Genomic DNA, 24,807 nt, shown 5'->3' on the forward strand with positions numbered 1-24,807 from the left:
GTATTGGTTCTGGCATCTGAAGATGAAGAAATAGCCTGAAGACCAGGCATCTCTCTTCCAAATCTGCATCTTCCCAAGCTCAGCTCTTGGGATCTCATTTGACTGAGATAAAGTTGCTCAGGTGTGATGATATATTGTGTACCCCAGTAAAGCTTGCCAGAGGATCAGAGGACAGATCCAGCCACTAGATTAGACATAGAGGCCAGACAGTGTGGTGGCACACACGCTTAATCCTATCACTCGGGAGGCAGACAGATCTCTGTGAGTTCAAGGCCACACTGGAAACAGAGCCAGGCAGTGGTGGGACACACCTTTAATCCCAGTACTGGGAAGCACACATGCCTTTAATCCCAGCACTAGGAAGGAAGGAAGATGGCAGAGCACAGAAAGGTATATAATGTGTGAGTAAACAGGAAGTCTCTCTCTTGAGGCTGAGGATTTTGTAGAGGTAAGAATGTGGCTGGCTTGTTCTGTTTCTCTGATCTTTCAGCTTTCACCACAATATCTGGCTCCGGTTTTTGTTTTTATTTTTTATTAATAAGACCTTTTAAGATTCGTGTTACACTCAGGTGATGAGTAGCACCAACTTTTTTGTGAAAGAAATTTCCAAATGCATCATCTACAAAAAACAGGCAGAGTGCCATATACCTGTGATCCCAGCCCTAGGGAGGCTGAGACAGGAGGGTCATGAGTTCAAGACCAGCCTCCATTACACAGCCAATTTGAGGCCAGCCGGAGCAACAAGAGACCCCATATGAAAAAGAAAAATTGATTATCTACCCCCACCAAGAAGAAGAAAAAAGGTGGAAATAGAGAGAAAGTGTGGAGAAATGTTTGATCTGCCTACTCTATTTTATTAAGAAAGTACATCTGGGCTGGAGAGATGGCTGGTGGTCAAGAGTTTACTGTTCTTGTAGGGGACCCAGGCTCAGGTCCCAGCACCAACATGGTGGTTTAAAACTGCCCATAACTCCAGCACCAGGGGATCCAATGCCCTCTTCGGGCCTCTGTGGGCACTGGCGCACACACACACACACACACACACACACACACACACACACACACAAATATATATAAAAATAAATAAATCATAAGCAAATAAGCAAATGTTTAAGAAAAGTGCACCCTTAAACTTACATATTATCTTGATTCTTATTAGCTCATTAGCCTAGCTATATTTTAATCTATTTTAACAGTTGGGCTATAATCTACTTTTGGAATTCCAACTGAATCCAGGGGCTCCTCTTAACCTTGTTGGTAATAATGGTTTTGGTTGGCGAGTAGGTTGATTGGTTGGTTTGGCTTGATGGAGTTTTTCCTCCAGAGCTGATGTTTTGATTTTCTTCTTCCCCCTTCTCTCTTTCCTGTCCCCATCACCCCACCCCTGGTCTCTTCCCCTTCTCAGAATCCGCAGCTGCTACTGCCAGCCTAGCGAACCCACGGGGAGATGATTCCTCATGAAGGGCCTGGATCCCCTACAGAAATCCAATGTGACTCTCTGTTTATCAGACTAAAGCCAGAGCCAGCCAGCCAGTGAAACAGCCACCGTGGAGGGGGGACGGCGAAAAATGAAATCCAACCAAGAGCGGAGCAATGAATGCCTGCCTCCCAAGAAACGTGAGATCCCCGCCACCAGCCGGCCCTCGGAGGAGAAGGCCACTGCTCTGCCCAGCGACAACCACTGCGTGGAGGGTGTGGCGTGGCTCCCCAGCACCCCTGGCAGCCGCGGCCATGGGGGTGGGCGGCATGGGCCAGCAGGGACTTCCGGGGAGCTTGGTTTACAAGGAATGGGTTTACATAAAGCACTGTCCGCAGGGCTGGACTACTCCCCACCTAGTGCCCCCCGGTCGGTCCCCACAGCCACCACGCTGCCCACGGTGTACCCTCCTCCTCCGTCAGGGACCCCGGTGTCTCCCGTGCAGTACGCCCACCTGTCACACACCTTCCAGTTCATTGGGTCCTCCCAATACAGTGGGCCCTATGCTGGCTTTATCCCTTCCCAGCTAATCTCCCCATCAGGCAACCCGGTCACCAGTGCGGTGGCCTCAGCTGCAGGGGCCACCACTCCATCACAGCGTTCCCAGCTGGAGGCCTATTCCACCCTGCTGGCCAACATGGGCAGTCTGAGCCAGGCACCAGGACATAAGGTTGAGCCCCCACCGCAGCAGCACCTCAGCAGGGCTGCGGGCCTAGTCACCCCGGGGTCCCCTCCACCCACCCAGCAGAACCAATACATTCATATTTCCAGCTCTCCACAGAGCTCCGGGCGGGCAGCATCTCCTCCACCCATCCCGGTCCACCTCCACCCCCATCAGACGATGATCCCGCACACACTCACCCTGGGGCCCTCGTCTCAGGTGGTCGTGCAATACAGCGATGCTGGAGGCCACTTTGTTCCTCGGGAGTCCACCAAAAAGGCAGAAAGCAGCAGGTTGCAGCAAGCTATGCAGGCCAAGGAGGTCCTGAATGGGGAGATGGAGAAGAGCCGGAGGTATGCGGCACCATCCTCTGTGGAGCTGAGCCTGGGAAAGGCAAGCGGCAAATCAGTGCCTCATCCCTATGACTCCAGGCATGTGGTGGTCCACCCGAGCCCAGCAGACTACAGCAGTCGTGACACCTCTGGGGTCCGCGGGTCCGTGATGGTCCTGCCCAACAGCAACACACCCTCAGCCGACCTGGAGGCACAGCAGGCCACACATCGAGAGGCCTCCCCATCCACCCTCAATGACAAGAGCGGCCTGCACTTAGGGAAGCCCAGCCACAGATCCTATGCACTGTCGCCCCACACGGTCATTCAGACCACACACAGTGCATCGGAGCCTCTCCCGGTGGGCCTACCAGCCACGGCCTTCTATGCGGGGACTCAGCCTCCTGTCATCGGCTACCTGAGTGGCCAGCAGCAAGCAATCACCTACGCCGGCAGTCTGCCTCAGCACCTGGTGATCCCAGGCACCCAGCCTCTGCTCATCCCAGTGGGCAGCCCTGACATGGATACGCCTGGGGCAGCCTCGGCCATAGTCACGTCGTCACCCCAGTTTGCTGCCGTGCCTCACACGTTTGTCACCACCGCCCTGCCCAAGAGCGAGAACTTCAACCCTGAGGCCCTGGTCACTCAGGCCGCCTACCCAGCCATGGTGCAGGCCCAGATCCACCTGCCAGTGGTACAGTCGGTGGCATCCCCTGCCACGGCGCCACCCACGCTGCCACCATATTTCATGAAAGGCTCGATCATCCAACTGGCCAACGGGGAGCTGAAAAAGGTGGAGGACCTGAAGACGGAGGACTTCATCCAAAGCGCAGAGATTAGCAATGACCTCAAGATCGACTCCAGCACAGTGGAGAGGATTGAGGACAGTCACAGCCCCGGTGTGGCCGTTATACAATTTGCCGTTGGTGAACATCGAGCCCAGGTAACTCTCACCAGGGTCATACAGGTAGGGGGCCCCTACCCCCATTCTGTCATCTCCTGGCAAGGTAATTGCTTCTGGCAGGTAGGGTTCCCATTGGTACCCGGTACTATAAGGGAAGGGGGTAGTGCTTATAGTGACTCAGGAGAAAGGAAACTGAGACAAATTGCCCTCCAGATGAGCTTTGTTAGGAAAGCTAGGGCATCGTGGCTGTAGGCAGCCAGCCATGCTGGAGCCCTCTGGAGAGAGACAGACCCTTCAGTGCTGAAGAAGAGCTTCCTTAAGAGAAAGCCACCACAGATACTGTGATGGGTCCTGAAGACGCGTCATGGGGTGGAGTTCTTGTCATTAGGGTTTTAGGGGGTGGGGTAGTTTAATGCCATGTGACCTAAACTACGTGCCAAAAGTCACAAAGTAGGAAAACACAGATACCCAGTATGTCTTCAACTTCCCAATAGCTAAAGGTGCCTGTGACCCTCTGATCCTCCTGCCTCCATCTCCATCTGGGATTACAGGCATATGCCACCATACCCAGTGTCATTCGGTACTGGAAGTTGAACCCAGGGCCTCATGCCTGCTACAAGGACTTTACCAATTGAGCTACATCTCAGCCTCCTTTCCAGAATCTTAAATCATCTTCGAGCATGTACTCCAGGGCCTATTTATGTGGAACAGGAGCTTTACTGACCACATCGCTGAGAGTCAGCCAGGCTTGTCTCCATCCAGGCACATCCCCTGAAAGACCAGAGGTGGGATCTTGCTCAAAGTCATAGGCCCTGCTTCCCTGAAACCTTTTAACCTAGCATGGTCTTTGTGGATAGAGACCATTGTCATTCAGTATTTCGTAAGGGCTGAAAAAGTTTTCTGGAAAGTTCTGATTCTGAGAAGATGATAGTGTATTTATTTAAAGTGTTATATGTGGCTGTTGCTCACTTCCAGTGTGAAATAATGTCAGCAGAATGGACTCTCAGGCCCTAGGCAAACCATGGAAATAGACCAGAGTGTGTTCTTCCTCATAGTTTTAGTCCTTAGAACATGATTATGACCAGAGGCAATCAGGCAAAATGTTGGTTTGTTTATTTGTTTCACTGCTGGTAATTGAACCCAGGGCCTCATGCCTGCGAGGTGAGCACTCTACCACTGAGCTATGTTCCCAGTCCAGTTTTGAAAATGATATTCTCTTCTGAGTAGCATCTTTCAGCTGGAGAATAAATTCAGCCACTGTAGACTGGGGATTGCACACCCAGGTCCAAACAGACCAACAAGCCCAAGACTTAAGCCCACAGCCCTCTTCAGCCTGGAGAGGCAACAATCTTTGTTTGCCTCGGCTCACAACTCTGCAAAATTAATATGCAAGCCATGGAGAGACCGGCTTCCCTGTGAAGTCAGACCCTGCTTCTCTCTCCTCCCCACAGCCTAGCAGCAGGGGTTCTAGCATCGTGATGAGCAGACAGGATGTCCCTTTCTCTCCTGGGATGGATAGCGCGATTGCAAAGCCAGACAAGAGGCCTGTGGTCTGCTAAAGAGACTGCCTGGGTTTCAGGCCATTGAAATAAAAGTGCAAGGCTCAGACCCAACCAGTGATTTGTGGCTTTCTTCCAGAAGCCTATCAGAGATTGGCTGACATCATCTCGGAGGAAATGCTTGACAAGCAGTACTTGCACAGTAGCAGGTCTCGAATCATAGAGTCGGAGGAGAGAGAGCAGGGGAGTCTGGGGAGGGAGAGAGAATGGCAGCAGACGTAATAATGGAGCTCGCGTGGGCTGCCCTACCTCTCAGGTAGTTCTCGGAGGACCGTGCTCCCCAGCCTGGGCAGATGCCCAGGTCTCTGCAACTGGTTGGATAAAGCTGACACCGGCACCCACGGGGAAATGTAGAAATAAGCAAATGGCTGGATTTGAAGAGCAAAATCACAAATTCAGTCAGGGAACTTGTGGGAGAAAGATGGTTTTTCCCTAGGATAAAAATAGCTATGTGGCCCTGGGTGCAAATCCTTCATGAGCAGCAAGCCACAAGAATGGCTGGCTTCAGACAACCTCCACGGTCCTTCCCAGAGAATACTGAGGGGTGGTGTGGAAAGCCAGAAGCCCAGCTGTGCATGTGTGTGTGGCAAGTGACTTTCCCCAGTTCCTGGCCAGCTGGTGTCCTCTCTTCTCTGAAACAGACTAACCTAAGGATGCTGTCCACAGACGACCTTCTGGGCTTGGAGGGCTTGCTTTGGTTTCTCACTGTTGTTTTAGATTTTTCAGTTGTGTGTGTATCTATGTCAATGGGGTGTGTATATGTGTGTCTATGATGTGTGTGTGTGTTTGTCTATGGTGTGTATGTGTGTGCACATATGTGTTTGACTATGGAGTGTATATGTGTGTCCATAGTGTGTGAGTGAGTATGTGTGTGAGTGTGTGTATGTGTGTGTGTGAGTGTGAGTGAGTGTGTGACAGTGTGTGTGTGAGTGTGTGTGTGTGTGTGTGTGTGTGTGTGTGTTGGAATCTAGTTCCTTCTACATCACCAGTCAAGAGCTGTACCACTAAAGCTCTCTCCCCTTCACCCTTCTTGCCTGTTTTTTTGTTTTGTTTTGTTTCGTTTTGTTTTGTTTTGTGTTTCTTTTAAGTCTGCTTTTCTATCTTCCAGAACAAACTTGGTTGTTTTTATTTGCCTCAGTAACCAAAAGTTAAAAGTATACTCAGGGGAGCTCTTACTGACTTCCAGCTAGCCAGCATATGCATAGAGTAGGAACTGAGGCAGGGATCTATGTTGGTGACTGTGTGTGTGTGTGTGTGTGTATGTGTGTGTGTGTGTGTGTGTGTGTGTGTGTGTGTGTTGTAGGTGCTAAAGCCCATGCTGTTGGGTGTCTACCTCTTCACCTCCCTTCCTTTCTACCTTTAGATGGGGACTCTTACCTTTAGGCTAGGCTGACTGGCCAGCAAGTCTCAGAAAGCTGTCTGCTCTCCAATGCTGGAGTTACAGGCACACACAGCCACCCTGGATTTTGATGTGGGTGTTGGGGATTCAAACTCAGGTCCTTCTGTTTGCATGGCAAGTGCCCTTACCCACTAAGCCATGTTCCCAGACCCATGGGTGACTATTTTTAAGAAGCTGAATCCTAACTGCTCTTGTGGAAAGATGCCTCCAAGGTTGTCTCTGTCTGGCATTCACATGAGGTAGTAGGACTCTGGGAAAATGCTGTTCTGTGTTTGTTACCACCATCTCTGTGGCTTTGCCATACACTGCACTCTTCTCCCCTTGTAGAATAGTGCCATGGGGAAAGCTAGAAGCATTATCCCCATCACTGTGTTTGCTGAGGGAAGCAAGCCTCTTTCCTCTTTAGGTAGCACGTTCCACAAAGGCAGGGACAGGGGTCCTGCTCTTGCTGTGCCTTGGTTCAGCCTGGGAGCCTCACAGGACAACTGCGCTTCCTTTGGGCTCACTCCCAAATGTAACCTACTTAATGTTCTCCAAGTATGAAGCTATAAAGCCTTGGGCATGTCTCAACTATGGGCTGCAGAGTAAAGCATGGTCTTTTAGAAAAGGAAAAGGAAAAGAAATGAATATTATGGTATGGTTGGTTAGGAAGCAAATTATCTGCTGGGAAAATACATCAATAGACACCTCAAGTAAAAAAAAAAAGACTCTGTCTTACTCTGCCCTCCACATCTAGCAGCCCTGGCACCTGGCACCCTGTTCCCTGTACTGTAGGTGCCTTTAACCCTGAGAAAGAGGAGGTTGGCTGACTAAGAGAAAATGCAGCATCTTATGCTCTAAAAAGAATGAATGGGAAGACTGGCAGTCTCCTCACCCCTAGTCAGAAAGCTGTCTTCCTCAGTGAACGCAGCAAGCTGCTCTGAGCATGCCTGTGTCCTTGTTGTCTGCTCCTGTGCAGAGGACAACCGCTATTCCCACTTCTACTAGGCAATCTAAGTAGACACAAGCTAGCCTGCATGAACATGTGCATCCAGCCATCAGTTGGCGCTGGATGTGCGAGGACTGGGGGCCCACCCCTCCAGATCAGCAGGAGCACCCGTGTACAAAATAAAGGATTTGTGAGTTGACAGCAGGATCACTACTGGGAGAGCTCCTGTATGAGAGTGCCCCACTGAGTGCCTTTGACTTCTGTCCTGCAGTGTCCCATTGGGAAAGCAGCCTGCCCACCTCTGTCCTATGCTCCTGGACATCAGCTTTTCCGGAGCACCCAGGATGTGCTCAGCGGCACCTTCATAAAGTGTTCCATCTGTAAAGTGCTCTAGCCTGACGCTTCCTTCTGGCTGTGCTCTCAACGCTGAGCTCCATGTTATTAGGGCTATCTCTCACTTCCCAGGTCCTCCTGAGGTGACTGCTTCCATTGCTTCCTTGGTGGCTCCTTAATATTCACTGCTGTTTTCTTCTCCCGGTGTGAGCAGGTGCACATGTTCCTATGGAAGGCTATGATGTTGTGCTCACTGTGTGTGCCCTGATGGCTTTTCTTTCATTCCACTATTTCTCAGTTTGACTGCTGGGGAATGTGAGTCACTGGTGGCAGTGTTTTAATGGATTAACTGGATCCTAAAAATAGTCCAGGCTCTCCAGCAAGCAGCAAACAAGCCTGAATAGTCAGTCCCTTAACTACTCAACAGTATCTACTGTTCAGTATGGTAGGAAAAAAAAAACCCAAATTCATCAAAGCATAGATGCTCAGTGGCCTGAGTAAAGACCATGTGCTAGGTATGTGGACCAGTTGTAGATAGGTAATTATCTCACTACCTCTCAGTTCTGATATCAAAAGGCTCCCTCTGGGAAACTGCATCAAACCACACTTGTTTGTATGTGTCTTTTGACCCATGTGATGGCACAGGACCATAGTCCTAGTTACCTGGGCAGGAGGATTGCTTGAGCCTGGAAATTTGAGAGGAGCCTAGGCATCACAGCAAGACCCATCTCAAAAACAAAACAGAAGAAATGTGTTGCTCTTCAAACTTTATGGGGTATAAGTGTCCTCTACTTCATGGTCTTATTCTTGATGACAGGTTGCTTTGGACCATAGTTATTATGGCTTGGCTTTATTTCATTTTGTCTTAAGGAGTCACCTAGACTGACCTTGAGCTCTTGACAGTTGCCCTGCCAGACTCCTGAGTGTCAAGACTTTATTGTTTAACGTTTTCTATTTAGAGACTGGGAGATAGCCTAGTTGAGCACACCTGAACTTGATCCCCAGAACCCACATAGAAAGTCAAGTGTGGTGAAATACCCTTGTGATCCCAGTGCTGGGAAGGCAGAGACAGGAAGATCCCTGAGGCTCACTGACTAGCTAGCCTAACCTACTCTAGTTCAAGACCAGTAAGAGACCCTGTCTCAATAAATAGATAGATGATTGATTGATAGATAGATGATAGATGGATAGATAGATGATAGATGGATAGATAGAGGATAGATGGATGGATAGATAGATGGTAGATAGATGATAGGTTGATAGATGATAGAGAGATAGATGATAGATTGATAGGTAGGTAGGTAGGTAGGTAGGTAGGTAGGTAGGTAGGTAGATAGATAGATAGATAGATAGATAGATAGATAGATAGATAGATAGATGGTAGAGCCTAAGGAATACCCAAGGTTGTTCTCTAGATTCTGTGTGTATTTAGAAGTTCTCTCTCTCTCTCTCTCTCTCTCTCTCTCTCTCTCTCTCTCTCTCTCTCACACACACACACACACACACACACACACACACACACACGTTTTCTTTATTGTTACAGTCTTGTACTGGGGACTGGTGAGATGGCTCAGCAGGTAAAGGCACTTGCCACACAGCCTGACAAGGGGAGTTCAGCCCCTAGAATTCACCGGGTAAAAGGAGAGAACCAACTCCCACAAGTTGTCCTCTGACTTCTGCACACACGCGTGTGTGCGCGCACACACACACACACACACACACACACGACAGAAAAATAGACAGACAGACAGGTAGATGTAAAAATAAGTTGACAAATATTTTTATTTATTTTTAAGTATGTTTGTATCCCATGTGTGAGTTTGTACATGTCAGTGCAATGCCCATAGAACCCAGAAGGAGCATTGAATGTCCCTGGAACTAGAATTGTAACTGACATAGGTGAGTCACCTCTCATAGGTGCTGGAAATCGAACTCAGGCCCTCTGGAAGAACAGTACATACTCTTGACCTTTGAACTGTATCTCTAGCCCCCAATTGGAAAACACAAAACCACAAACACACACAAAAAAAACCCTTGCACTGTGTATCAAATTTATTATAACTGAGCCAGTTATCAACAGGCTGTTATTGACTACAGCCACAGTTTGCATTAGAGTTTACTCTGCATTGTACCTTCTGTGAGTTTTAGTCAATGCAACAGGCCCCATAGCCAGCATTACAGTGCCATCCAGAATAGTTTAACCACTCTAAGTATCCTTTATGCTTTACATGTTTGCCCATCTCCCAGTGTCACACCTCAGAGCACTAAGAACCACCAGTCTTTACTGTGACTAGTTTTGTCCCTATCCAGAATGGCCCATAGTTGGGATCATGTAGGATGCCACCTGTCAGACTGGCTTCTTTCACTTAGCCAACATGCATCTGAGGTTTTCCTCCATGCTTTACTGAGGCTTTGATCACTCTTGGTTTTTGCTTCAATGCTAAATGTAATAAAGGTATTTTTATTGTTGTTTTGGGGCTTGTTTTGTTTTTTGAAGTACAGCATCACTGTGTAATCTAGGCTGTGAGCCCCCTGCTACAGCTTCACAATAGCTAGAATTGCATGCATGGGCTATCACAGCTGATTCTCTCTGTCTCTCTGTCTCTCTGTCTCTCTGTCTGTCTCTCTCTCTCTCTCTCTCTCCCTCTCTCTCTCTCTCTCTCTCTCTCTCTGTGTGTGTGTGTGTGTGTGTGTGTGTGTGCGCGCGCAAGCATTTGAATGTATGTACATGTTCCTGTCTGTCTGTCTTTGCTAGGGATTGAATCCAGGGCCTGATACATGCTCAGCAATCACTCTATCATCAAGCTATCTCTCCAGCCCATAATGTTAAGGCACATGGATGAGACAGAAACTATGTAAACATCAGCTGTCTGGTCACTTGTTGGGCAGTGTCCATCTTGGCCAACCATGAGCCTCCTGATGGGGCCTTCCCATTGGAGAGTACTGGGAGCCATTCCATGACCTGTGGTTTAGGGTTTGTGTTTGAAGGTGTCCCAGTGCAAGGATGTGGGTTTTCTGAGCAACCCCAAAATGCTTTCACCAAAGGCTGAGTCATGTGACTAGCTGCTTTAAATAGAATGTTCACAGATCCTTTCACACTTCACTGAAGAGCTTGATGGGTTTTATTAGTGATTTTCAAAAACTGAAATCAGTAGCTCCCTCTCTGCCCCTTCATCGGCACTGTGGAGTTCTCTGGCTTGTCTCACATTGGGAACCGAGTCCTGCAAATCCTTCTCGGAGGAAAAGAGCAGGCAGAAACTACAGGTAAAAAAGAATCTATGATCTCCCATCACAGGTAATCAGGAGTTCCCAGCTCAGTATTCTGACCCAAACAAAACAAGACTGACTTACTAAAAAGCAGTTTCTGAGAAACTCGATGGCTTCTAGCTCCAGGCAGAAGTTGTATGCAGGAGACAGTGTTAACGGGGTGAGGGAGGAGCGCTTGGTAAAGCAGATGCCCTTCACGTTTGTGAAAGCAGGGAGTCTCGGGAAGGAAGGAAAGAGACGCTTAAACAACAGATGTTTTGTTTTCCTTCCGGCCTGCTTTTGGTGAGATGTCCATATGTGTTTGTGTAGATGCAGCACTAATCTAAGATTGAAATATGCAGTCAAACAGCAGAACTATATATGTGTGCATGGTGTTTAGATACAGTAGTTGTTGACTAAGTTGTTGTAGGGATTTTATGTTGTTTTTCATGTAGAAGAGCTAAATGTAATGTTAAAAGCTAGTCCTTAGCTGCAATATGAAGGTGGCCCATGGTTATGAGCCTGGAAGCGAGGCCTCATTGCTTCCATGTCTGGCTTCCTCCATCCAGGAGGGAAGCTGGAGGAGATGGCTTCATTGGAGTCAGTTTAGGAGTGTGTAGGAAGGAAGTAGGTATGTTTGTTCTGAGTAGGGCAGGAGGACAGGGATAAGGGGAGAGGGTAGGAAGTGACCAGCCCCTAAAAATGAGAAGTATCCCTAACAAAGACTTTCTGTTTTTAGAGGCATAATCAAGACCATCAAGGAACATGTTTGCATCCTAATAAAATGGAGAAAGAAAGGGGGAGAGGAATTAGAGCATAATCCCATGAAGTTATTACTCACTCAGCAGCTGGCAGAGGAACTTAGAGGGACAGCTATGGCCCAGCCTAGAAAGTTGCCAATGGGGCAGACATAGACCCTGAGGATGGACTGTTGTGATAGCTGTGATTTTAAATACAATTTTTTTTTAAAGTGAAGTTTAGCCATTGTCTTAAGCAGTGTCTTCTGTTGGCCACCTCTACTAGTGCAGTGTTTTCCATTTAGAAGACAAACATCTCTTAGAGAGCATCCTAGACTCCAGGAATAGCAGTGTTAGTGTAGGGGAATAAGTGACAGACGAGGAGTAAAGTCCAAAAATAGTGCATCAAAGTATAAGTGAGGAAGAGCCAGTGTCTGTAAGGGGGAGGCTAGGAATGGATGGCCACTGTGTGGAACAGGATGTTAGCGAGGTGCCATCTGAGGAAATTGGAAGGCAGCAAATCGAACAGAACCCCAAATGTAGGGAGTGCAGTGCACAGACTGGGTAGGATGTGTGTGTCTTAGAGTTAAAGACACACAAAAAAGCAATGTTGCTGTGTGTAGTGAGAAGTGGTGGCAGGAGAGTCCTGTGGGGCTTGTTCCAGGGACATATTTTTTTCAAATGACATGCTGGGCTTGGCCAAAACTCAGGTGGTGAACATCATGAGAAATTGTCTAGACATCTGGGAAGAGGAACTGACTTGTGGTTTGGATGTGGGTAGTGTGAAAGAAAGAAGGGAAGGTATTGTGATTTCCAGGGATTTGCGCTCAAGAACTTGAAGAACAGGATGGGGAGGGGACAAGGGAGGCAGCATCAGGAAGTATGTTTCTCTCCTGTTGAGGTTGAATTGCTGATGAGACATCCAGATGGGTGTACATTCAGGTAACTGGGTAGCCTGTGTCTAGCCTCTAAGCTCCTGAGAAGATGTCTGTCTCCCAGAAGGCGAGGACCTCTGCTTTACACAAGTCCTCTTTCACAATCTCTCACAGTTAGTACACGTTCACTGCACATGCACTTAGTTGAAACCACTGTAATGGGAATGTTAAGTTGCCTCTTTACCATATTGTAATGTCACTGTCCATGTAGGCAGAGAGCAAGAGGCATAGAGAAAAGGGGATGTTTGGCGCAGGGAGGGGATCTAGTCTAAGACCTAGATTCAATCTTAATTCCATTGGCTAATAGCTATAATATTAGGAAAACGATTTTACTACTTATAGGTTTAGAAAGCTGAAATGCTATGACTTATCTTACTAGTATGTTATGAGCATTAAAAAATACTTGTGTGAAGTCGGAGCATTTGACATAGTAGGCACTTAGAAAAAATTTAATAGAATACCTTTCATTTATTCCTTGACAATTTCATACATGTAGACAATGCATGTTGATTACCTGCACCCCCAACATATCCCCCCTGCCTACTTTGCCTCCTCCTTTCAGTAACTCACAAGGTCAAATTAGTTCTGCCTATTAGAATGTTGACTGACCTTATTGGCTGGATCTGGTGCAGGTGATCATAGCTGCAGTGAACCTGCAGGTGCAATGGTCATGTCATGTCCCAGAGACAGCAATTGCACATCACTCCTCCCATCCTCCAGCTCCTACAGTCTTTCCGCCCTCTTCCGAGATGTTCTGAGTCTTGGCAGGTGGTTAACACAGATGTCCTCTTTATGGCTGAGCACTCACAACATTTCTTAGCACATTAACTGGTTTAATGAGTCACTGCATTGACTGCTGACCACTACAGAGAGATCAGAAAAATTTCAGCAGCCTTAATATGATTAAAATAGCCCAGAGGAATGATATTTCCCTCCAAATAACATGCACTGTGATTTTTCTTTCTAAAAATTCTTCCATGTTTTATGGATCCAATAAAGAAATGAAGCCCAGTAATTTGAGAAGTCCACATAGTGGGATTAACTCAGGGGTAGAGAGTGTGAGACCTTGGCATGCAAAACTGGGCTTCAGTTCAGTTCATTACTTGTTGGTTGAATGAACCCAGAGACTGAGTTTGTGGTTGGACCATGCACTTGAACTATCTGTCCCCATAGTGTGCATGCTCAAAATCCCTCCAATATTGCCCATCCTTCAGGGTCCTGGGAAAGGCCTCCCTAGTTATCCCAGATCTTATTGATGATGCGCCCTCAAATTCTTAGGACACTAAAAGTTCGCTGGTTCCAAGCATTGTGCTCATCCCTCCCTTTCAAGGGTTAGGAATCCAGTGGCAAACAGATACACACCTTCTTCATAGAGTTTATTAGCATCCTAGTCTGGCCAGAATTGAGCATGGCTGTAGCTGGGTTTCTGAGTCCCCTGCAGAGCCTCACAATTGAACTCAACGTAGGCATTTTGTCATGGCTGTAGGTCAGTGAATGGTTTTAACAGGCCCTCTACAGAGCAGGTATGTAGTAAAATATTTTAAATGATAAATGGACTTGACACTTGTCTCTTGAGCTTCTGCCGGGGTCTGAATATAATGAGTACAACTGCTTCTAATAGTTAGCACCTTTGTTTCACAGTATTGCTGCAGGGGCGAGAGGCTGGTGAACAAACTCTTATTTTTTGTTCTCATCCAGCCCTTGTGTGTCTATGTTAAATAAAACACTCACGGGGTGTGGGGGGAGGCCACTAGGGAGATGGCTCAGTGAGTAAAGTACTTTCTGCACAAGCATGAGGACCTATGTGAAACAACTGAGCGTGGAAGCATGCACTTGTAAACCCAGCCCTGGGGAGGCAGAGACAGGTTCCTCAAGGCTCGTTGGCCAACCAGCTCAACCTACTTGATGAGCTCCAGGCCATTGAGAGACCTCATTTCCTGGGGAACAGTGGATGGCTGCAATCACAATATCCTGTCTGGAAGCTAGCACTTCAGACCACTCCTCCTAGCCTCTGTCTCCTACATTCTTTCCTCCTCCTCTTCCACGATGCGCCCTGATCCTTGGGGAGGGGGGTTGATATAGCTGTCCTGTTTAGAGCTGATCACTCAGTCTCTTGTTCTCAGCACTTTGACCTCTATGCTGTTGGCAGTGTGGTAGCAGATGGCTGCTGTGGTAGGAAGAATCATTAGAGGGTGTGGCCACTGGTGGGGTTCCCACATCCCAGGGGCTGGCTCCGCACCTGTGCATATAAGGGAGTACTGCATGGTCTTAATGGGGTATATATTTTAAAAGACATGAAATTAAAAGTGAAGCATGTTGGGGAATGTGAGGGAAGTTAGAAAAGGGAAATGGGGAGTAGATATGGTTTTATATATGTATGTGTATATATATATATATATATACACACACACACATATATGTTCACTACAGCTATGATGTATGTATATGTATATATGGAATTCCCCAATGTAATTTTTAAAAGAAAACTTAATGAAGACAAATTATCCAATGTGGGGGAAAAAGTGGATGTCTGAAGAATTCTCACCTATGAGAATGTGCACACACACACACACACACACACACACACACGTGTGGGTGCATGCAAAAACCACACATGAACCATTTTCTAATATTTCCTTCCTTCCTTCTCCCTCTGCTTCTGTTTCCACAGGTCAGTGTTGAAGTTTTGGTAGAGTATCCTTTTTTTGTGTTTGGACAGGGCTGGTCGTCCTGCTGTCCCGAGCGAACCAGCCAGCTCTTTGATCTGCCGTGTTCCAAACTCTCCGTTGGGGATGTCTGCATCTCGCTCACCCTCAAGAACCTGAAGAACGGCTCTGTTAAAAAGGGCCAGCCCGTGGACCCTGCCAGTGTCCTGCTGAAACACGCAAAGACCGACAGCCTAGCGGGCAGCAGACACAGATATGCTGAGCAAGAAAACGGAATCAACCAGGGAGGCACCCAGGTGCTCTCTGAGAATGGTGAACTGAAGTTTCCAGAAAAAATAGGATTGCCTGCAGCACCTTTCCTCACCAAAATAGAACCGAGCAAGCCCACAGCCCCAAGGAAGAGGAGGTGGTCTGCGCCGGAGACCCGCAAACTGGAGAAGTCGGAGGACGAGCCACCTTTGACTCTTCCCAAGCCTTCGCTCATTCCTCAGGAGGTTAAAATCTGCATTGAAGGCCGATCTAATGTGGGCAAGTAGAGACCGTGCCGGCAGCGGAGGCCGGGGCCTCCTTTGCTGTCCGTATCCAGATTACTGTACTGTAGGCTAAATAACACAGTATTTACATGTTATCCTCTTACTTAAGGTTTGAGTTCTAACCTTGTCATTAGAGTCACACAGGTGTGTCGTAGGAGAATGGTGCATTTGCATTGTCTGCAAGTGTCTGATGAGGCGCTGGCGGGTGAAGGGTGGTCAGAACCGTGGCTGTGGAGCTCCCGGGCATCCTAGGTGGCCCTGAATGTGGCTTTCACAGCACCTGCCTTCTCCAGCAGCACAGAGCCACGGGGCATCAGTTCTCACTGGTTTTCAAGAGCAAATTCAGTGGGAAGTGACCTGCGAGGGTGTCTGGGTGTGTCCCCGTGAAGGGGTGCGCGTGGGTGCCATGGTGGTGAGTGACTGTCTCTTTTTCTCTGCCTCCCCTCTCCCTTGCTTGCTCACTCTGGGCATGGGATTGGGGGATCTGGGTTTCCTACATGCAAAGTCATCCACAGGAACCCAGCTTCAGGGCATCATAGGGAGGTATCAGAAGGCAGATGGGAAACTAGTTTCAAAGAATGTGGTTCTCTCCAACATATTTTACAATAAAAAGCAACTTTTAATCATATATACATATATATATTTCCCCCCCATGGGGCCTGACTGCACTGAGATTTTTTTTTTTTTTTAAGAGCAGCTGCCACACGTGGGATTTCATTTCTGCTTTACCAGTCCAGTGACGTCACCAGGTGTCATGGTGGGCAGGGAAGTCCTTGCTCAGGTCACTCCTGGTCAGGCGGGTGGCAGTGGGGCTGGGGGACAGAAGGAGCGCCCACACTGGTCACGGCAGTGTTATGAAAACCAATCAGGTTATTTGCATTGACTTTTGCTCCCAGGAAGAAAATACAGGCTCCCCTCCTGAGAGAGCCATGCAGCTCTCAGAGCTGAGCCCACAGCTTCTTTTCCGTCTTTTAGATCTAGTACTGTTTCTAGTTCATGACTATGGACAACGCCGGTGCCGCTTTTTTTTTTTTTTTTTTTCCTTTTTTTTCCCTCAATCCCAGCGTGACGTGAAGAATTAGATCTGGAAGACGCACACCTGTTACTATCTCTTAAGCAGTTAAAAATGCTGCGCAGACTTGTTAACCAAACATCTTGGTCTGTCATTCAACGAGTACTGTATCTAACTTTAAACTCTTTGGCAAGAAAAGACAAACCTAAGTTGCTTCTGATTTTTTTTTTTTCCAACACTGTAACTACATTTCGGCTCTGCAGGATTGCTCACGTCACGGGCCAGCAATCAAAATCTCCAGTCTGTCTGGTTTAAAGGGATGAATGTGAATTATGAACTAGTACGTGACAATAGATGACCACCACGCGGGCACTTGTCACTTTGACGTTGGAGAAAGAGTTAAAGGCATATGCAGAGTTGGCAGAGAGACTGAGAAAACACAGGGAGAAAAGACACTCATTTTTGCCCAGTGTTTTTAGGGTGAACTCCTAAAGAACTTTGCGATTTGCACATCTTGAGTTTATAATTTGTGTGATATTCCTGCAGTTTTTATCCAATAACATTGTGGGAAAGGTTGGGGGGGGGGGTTGATCGAGCATAAATAAATGTAGCAAAATTCCTTTCTAACCTGCCTAGACCCTAGGCCACTCTTAGAAGGTTCTGTTCCTTTCTGCTTCATTTTGTCACCTGCCACATCTGTCACGAGAAGCCAGATCTGAGAGTTTCTTCAGATTCTCTGAGAGTTTTCCATACAGACATTTTATATGTGAGCAAGTGTTTTTGTTTTGTTTTGTTTTGTTTTGTTTCTGTGGGAAAAACGTGTTAATTTTTTTTTTTCAGAATGACTCTTTTTTTCTATTTGAAATCAAACCAAGATTTAATATTTGGTACAAAACCCAGAAAGGGTATTCTATAAAGTCACGAGTTTTCATTCCCAGAGATTAAAATATCATGTGTGGGGTCTGAGTGTGTCTTAAAGTACTTTAAACCAAGTTTTATAAATAAGAGAGACATTTTTAAAAATTCTTACTTGGTTGCAACTAACCCAAATAAGTACGTATTTGACTTTCCTTTTAACCATTAAAAAACAGAAAGGACTTCTTCCATTTCTCAAATTAGAAAAAGAGACCTCTCCTCCCGCATACAACCCAGATGTTGGCTATACAGTCTCCATTCACAGTGGTTCTCATTGTGACTAACGATTTTGCTCTGGGATGTACCAAAACCCTCTTAGTAGGTTCAGAATAGCTGGCCTCTCCCTAAAATCCATTACCCTCTCGGCATGCTAACAGAGCTGGGTGGGCCCATTCTCGAAGTCACATTGCTTATTTAGTGCTGTGGTTTTTTATTTTCTTTAATGTTTCTGTTCAGAGACCTTGCTTAATCTTCCATATATTCTGCTCAGGGCACTTGCACTTAGTAGGTTTTTGTTGTTGTTGTTGTTGTTGTTTTAACCTTTGATGGTAAGAGGAATAGGAGGCTGCCACAGAGGTGCTGTGTGGCACTATTTACACCAGCTCCTGGGAGCTCAGAAAACACAGACATCACTTTCTGGCTTACTTCAAGGACTGAACTGACTGTATCCACTAAACCAACACTAAACTAGGTAAACACACAGTTCAGAGCAATAGGAATATCATAACTTTTGTGGTTCTATTTCAGGTATAGGAATTATAAAAGTCATTGGTTCTTCTAAAGCATTTGTCCCATTTCATTCCCTCACTCTTAGCATGTGCAATACTTTGTGTGCCAATAATGCTCTGTCTAGTTAAAATTCATGCCCTTTTGGCTTCTTCCTTGTTCTGTGAGTCCACCTTCCTTCCCCTTGCTGGCCAGAGAAAGGCTGGAGGGACGGAGCAAGGAGAGGCAAGCCGCCTTGCTTTCCTCTGATGTGGATGGAGAGCACTGGAGTAGGGAGCCTGTGTGTCTGTCACCAGGACACAGAGCCAGCCATCTGAGGAGCCCGGAGGGAAGCGCCACGAAGGTCCATCACTCTGCACTCCGGGAAGGCCCCTCCGCTCTGTATTGAGCCTGGAATGCGGTAGGCGGTAGGAGGCATACGGTTCCTAGGACGTGCCCTGGAGCCACATGGGCTACAGTCAACCCATTTTTCAGTCTCTTCGGTGTCCTTGAGACTTCGATCTCTGCCTTTGAGCACAAACAACTCATTGCATATGTGCGTGTGTTCTGAGCATGCCCACCAGTGGCTTTGGAGGGGACCACCTGGCAACCACAGTCACCATTCCCTTGTGACACTTTCTCTTCAAACAGGAAGAGCACACGGAGGCAGGAGCCACCTCTGGTTTGCAGACATTGGTGGGGCCTGAGAGGCTCTTGGAGCAGCTGTGGTCACCCTTCTGTAGGGAGCACAGTGATGGCTATGCCATCATCGTACAAGGATGGGCCACGCACCTCTATACCTGTCCTCCTGGCAATATTTACCAATAGCCGTCTTTCCTTCTCCTTTTTCCTGCTTTCCATTTTTAAACAAATAACAGCAGGCCTTTTGCGTTTACAATGGAACATAATCACCAAGAAATTAGTCAGGGCGAAAAGAAAACATAGTAATATTACTAATAAGAAACCAACAAACAAGAACCTCTCTTTCTAGGGATTTCTAAATATATAAAATGACTGTTCCTTAGAATGTTTAACTTTAGAATTATTTCAGTTTGTCTGGGCCACCTTGGGGTCAGCAGGGGTGGGGTAGGGATTGGGGAGAGAAGGCCATGGATGCCACTTACCTCAAATCTTTTTAAAAGTGGAAATCCAAATTGCAATTTCTTTTGTTTTGTTTTAGACTTGCAGGATAATCGTCTACGTTGGTCACATTTTGCTTTTCTCAATTCTTCCAGCTCAGTTTGAGATGGCCTGATTTTCGTGGTGGTGGTGGTGGTGGGGGTGGTGGTAACAGAACGTCCTTAACTCTGAATCCTGACCTTGTATGTTTTCTGTTAGGTGAGCTTGTTGGGTTCCTCCCCTCCCCTTACCCCCACCAGGAAGTGGCAGCATGCTTCCTTCTCCCCTGCAAGGAACTCGGTGGAACCTTTCACACCTCTTACTCAGGGATGGGGCTGGTGTGTGTGTGGAACACAGACGTGTTCAGCAACAGCACTTTGGACTGCTCTGGAGTAGGGTTGTACAATTTCAAGGAATGTTTGGATTTCCCCGCATTGTGTGGATTGCTCCTTAGCTACTGCACAGATTGCAATATAATGCTGCACGTTCAAGACGAACAGTAGCTCCTAGTGATCAGAAAATCCACTCTTTGCACATAGTTTGATCTTTACTGAAATATGTTGCCAAAATCTGTTTTTGTTGTAGCTTTGGATTTTCCTTCCTTCATTTTTTTTTTTTAAGGAAACAATTGACAATACCCTTTAACATCTGTGACTACTAAGGAAACCTATTTTGTAGATGCTTTTGAAGACACTACCACCTATTTCAGACATGGGTGAGGAGGCAGAGCTCTTGGGATAGAAAGCCAGACTTTTTGAGCTGAGGTGGTTGGCATGGCAACTGTTTCCTGAACCACACAAGCAGCTCAACAAACTGGTCCATTCTCTCCTGGAAACCCTCTGCACTTCCAATTTCCTAGTCGGCCCCTCTTTGACTCCAGGGGAATACAGGGCCTCAGTCTCCAGGGCCCAATCCAGTTTCTTTGGCGGTTGAGATGAAAGGCAAGAGAATTATACTTTGTTATTTTTTAAAAGTGGAGCAAAGGCCTTTGCTTCTACAGTTGTGTTTTGAACCCAGAATTTCTGAAATAGAGAATTTAAAGAAAAATGGAGTAATAACTATAGAGAATCTACTTTTTTATAAAGCACATACATATGACCTATTGTGTTGGGTTGGTTTCTTCCCTTTTCCATGGACAGTGCTGTATTTCTGTTCCTATGGCAACTCCAAACAGTTTGCACATCTCTACTCTGGAGCTGAGATTCCTTTCACATAGATGACCTCGCTTCAAATGTTACCTTACTGGTAGGCTTTTTTCTTGTAGCACTATACCTTGTGGGAAGTTTTGTTTTGTTTTGTTTTATTTTCTTTAAAGTACACCTAATTTGAGCAGCCGAAGGGGGAAAAAATTTTTTTTTGAGGCACTCACTTTGGGGAGTACAGATAACTTTTTTTAAAAATTGCACAAAAGAAAAATGAATGTTGAAATGATTCAGTGTTTGAAAGAGACAGATCTGTTGAAACCATGAGTTTCATATTTTGTGTGTAAAAAATTACAAAACAGAGGAGGGTTGAAAGTTACATGTTCTGGGGTTTTATTTTTCTTGTATATAGAAATTTGTTGTCTTGATGATCAAATTTGTATGGTTATGGCCTGGAAGAATTTCGACGTCAGAGGCTCTTCAACTATACTATACCTATGCTTACTGTTCTGTTTTGTTACATGCGGCTCTTGTGTGAAGGATGGGAAACTGTATTCCACTATTTGAGGATACTGTCCATTCCTAGGCCGGAAGTACTTCTCTAAGTTCCCTTCTCAAGCCATTGCAACTTCTTTTCTTTGGATGATGTCTGACATTTCAGCACTTCCTGTTCCTATAAACCCAAAGAATATAATCCTGAACATGAAGTGTTTCTATAAGGGATCCTCTTCCCAGTAAGACAGGACTCACGTGGGGAAAAAAAAAAAAAAAAAAGTTGAGCTTTTCTTCTGCCTCCCACCCCACACCTCAATTACACGGGGGTAAAACATCACTTTCAATTTGAATGACTGGCTTTCATTTTGATGTTTCTCAAGTAGAGGCCAGAAGAAGGCAGAGCAGTTGCTCAGAGTTGGATTCCTGTTCAACAATTGAGCTGGGTGGTTCAAATTGGACAGTTTAGGGGGAGTCACGGACCCTAGCTTTGAGTCTTAAATTTGGGTTTGTGTCCCGTCCCTTACTGTGCAAGTTCTGGTAGCTGACATTCACCTTGACAGAGGCAGAAGGGGGACAGTGGCTTTAGCATTTCACCTCCTGACCCTTGTCCACAGGAGCTTCATCTGTACTCACAGGAAGTGTGTTTGGCCAATAGGTAGCATCTACACAAACCAGTCTACAAGAACCTCCCCAACACTTTTTATCTGAAAGGACTCAAGTCTTCCACTACAGATCACTTGGAGACTCCATCCACTCCTGTCTTCTTGCTCCTTTGCTGTCTGGATGGCCAATCTGAAGGCCTGTGTGGGAAGCACTGTTTACAGTAACCATTACTGAGATAACACACTGTCCCCTAGACTACCCAGCTGAGGTGACACTATTTTAGAACTGTTGTCTTGAGAGATCAGTTACCAAGAACGATGGTGCATAGGTTTCTCTTGGTTCTTACACGAGCCACCTACTCTGAAGTTATTCTCTAGACCAAGAGTGGGATGAACTGTTGAGTCAGTGAGGCGTGACCCTGACAACCCACCATGGTACTGGTCCTACTCTGTGACTACTGCCCCCTCCCCAACCCGCACTGCTCAAGTGTAATCCCAGGTGGTGTCAGCTGAAAGGGGGTTGCAGTGGAGTCCTGTCAGTATTTGTGGTGGCCTTTCAATAAGACAGTCTTCATCTCTAACCAGTAGAGTCTTGGCCCTAAAGAACCTGAGATCTGAACCAGTGAAGGTTTTCACATCAGGTTCCCAAACCCTCCAATTTCCATTTGTATGCCTCCCACAGGCCAAGGGGAAGCAGACACCAAAACTTGGGCTGAGGGTACTACCATGTGGAAAACTAGGGGGAAAAAAGTTTTTTGCACCTTATTGAAAAGAAACTTTTAAGTGCATACATAGTTAAGAGCTTTTATTGTGACAGGAGACCTTTTCCATATGCGTGCATACTCTGTAATTCCAGTGTAAAATGTTGTACTTGCACTAGCTTTTTTAAAACAAATATTAAAAAAATGGAAGAATTCATATTCTATTTTCTAATCGTGGTGTGTCTATTTGTAGGATACACTCGAGTCTGTTTATTGAATTTTATGGTCCCTTTCTTTGATGGTGCTTGCAGGTTTTCTAGGTAGAAATTATTTCATTATTATAATAAAACAATGTTTGATTCAAAATTTGAACAAAATTGTTTTAAATAAATCGTCTGTATACCAGTACAAGTTTATTGTATAATACTCGTACTAATAATAAAATAACAGTGCCAATTGCAAACTTGTGTCTCTGTCTTCTGTCAGGTCCCTAGAGAAAGCTGTGGCTGAGAAAACAGTGTGAGTTCCTCTTCACTACCTCTACCATGTCACCTCATCCTGGGGAGAATGGTGGTGGGGAGTCACATGAGGTATGGATGTCCCTAATCTGCATCTCCTATCTGCTCAACATTCTAGGTCGTTCTTCTCAAATGATTGGCAGCTTTGTGCCTTAGGTGGCATTATCAATGCAGTTTCTTCCATTTTGCTCCAACTGGTAAGTTATCTGGAGTTGATGAGTATGTTTCCCACCCACCCAATGTGTGCTTCTTAAAAACCTGTGGAGCAGAAGTCTCTGGCACAAGAAGCTACCTCCATGTTTGTCTCGAGAGTATTGTGCACAGGTTGGTGTTGGGCTCAGCTTTGGAGAGATGTAGCTTAGTGGTTGCCTAGGAAACTCATGCCTCCCAGAGTCTACATGTGCCTTGGGAGCTCTTCTAATTGAAAGTTGAAGCTGGGCGGTGGTGGCACACAACCTTAATCTTAGTACTCAGGAGGTAGAGGCAGGTGGATCTCTGTGAGTTCAAGGCCAGCCTGGTCTACAGAGGGAGTTCCAGGACAGCCAAGGCTGGTACACGAAGAAACCCTGTCTCAAAACAAAAAAAAGGAAAAGAAAGAAAGAAAGAAAAGCTGAGCTTGCACCAGGGAGAAAGAGAATGCTGGAAATAGTTGAGTTCTCACCTGGCCAGGGAAGAATGGGAACTCTTTGCTTCCATCTCCTTCTTGGCTATATTTTTGATCTGTCCAATTAGGACTCATCCCAGCAAATCAGGCAGCACAGGCTCCTGAAACAAGGAGTTGGGGTTCTGTACACTGTATTTTAGTGTGGGGATTGGGGGACAGAATGAGTATCATGGTAGGACACCTCAGTGGACCAGATTAGAAGGGCTGTTCCTGGTGTGCAGTGGGGCAAGCCCCCTGCCTGCTTACTTGACAATGACAGACTCCTTGTGGCTAGGAGAACTCAAAAGGCTGAATAGGAAAAATACACAGCTTGGGGTGCTATTCTGAGGTGTGCCTTGAAACTGGAAGAAGCATTGCACCAGTCTGAGACCAAAGGTACCAAGTTCCTGCTCCTCTGCTCCAGGGTTGCGCTTGTCCTTCCAAGAAGATGCTCTCTGATAGGTGAATGGCAACATTTCTCTCTGCTTCCCTGTCTACAGGGATGTGAGCAGGCAGTCTCATGCTCTCAGAACCACGGCCACTTCTGCCACCATACCTCACACTCCATCACAGAAAGTCCCATGCATGGACAACAGGCCTTCTCTGTCCGTGTCGTACTTGCTGCCTGGACTGAAGGATGCTCTCCAGTGGGTCCTCTAGGCCCATTCCCATCACGGACTTGCTACAGCAAAGGGAATGTGTTTTCTTTTTCTGAAGCCTCTGCCTCAAGATGATCCTGGTGTCTGGGGCTTTGCAAGAGCTTGGCCATCATCTGCCTGGAACTAGATGGCAAGGGGCCTGCCTTTGGATACACAAAACCACAAGTCTGCAACGAGGCTTACAGAGAACAGTGCTGAGCAGCATGTGCACCTGGGGGAAAAGAAAAGCCCAGGGCAGGACCATTCGGGAGCAGCCCCCATGCTGGACACATGATATGACACACTCAGGGCAATGTCCCCCACAGTGGCACATGCTGCAATGTTAACACAGGGGCCAGGCCTAAGAAAGACAGAGGATAGATAGCTCATCACAACACCAAAAGTCTGGGGAAAGGCACAGGTCTGAACAGTCCTTCCTTACAGCTGCGGGGGTCACTTCAGTGGACTTATGCTTTCCTTTTCTTTCCACTTAGTCTAGGCTCATTAGAGTCTAGGCTCATTAAACAGACTGCAGGGCTTAAATATGAAACACATGCTACAAAGAGGCTGACACTTGGTGCAGATGGGACAGAGAAGAAGTGGGGTCCTC

General features: G+C 46.6%; 1 protein-coding gene across 1 annotated transcript; it reads left to right on the forward strand.

The window, feature by feature from the left end:
- The first annotated feature begins 1,411 nt into the window (after positions 1–1,411).
- On the forward strand, positions 1,412–16,336 carry Atxn1 (ataxin 1). The gene is made up of 2 exons (XM_059262287.1): positions 1,412–3,410; positions 15,180–16,336. Exons 1-2 carry the CDS (start codon positions 1,569–1,571, stop codon positions 15,708–15,710), a joined length of 2,373 nt encoding a protein of 790 aa, XP_059118270.1. The 5' UTR covers positions 1,412–1,568; the 3' UTR covers positions 15,711–16,336.
- The last annotated feature ends 8,471 nt before the right edge of the window (positions 16,337–24,807 follow it).

Source organism: Peromyscus eremicus, chromosome 5, assembly GCF_949786415.1.
Source record: "Peromyscus eremicus chromosome 5, PerEre_H2_v1, whole genome shotgun sequence".
NCBI classification, from domain to species: domain Eukaryota; kingdom Metazoa; phylum Chordata; class Mammalia; order Rodentia; family Cricetidae; genus Peromyscus; species Peromyscus eremicus.

What these genes read in the sequence shown, in the direction of transcription:
- Atxn1 (XM_059262287.1), top strand. Translation starts at nt 1,569, where the DNA reads ATGAAATCCAACCAAGAGCGGAGCAATGAATGCCTGCCTCCCAAGAAA. An exon ending in TTGGTGAACATCGAGCCCAG is followed by an intron (nt 3,411 to 15,179) that starts GTAACTCTCACC and finishes CTGTTTCCACAG; the next exon opens with GTCAGTGTTGAAGTTTTGGT.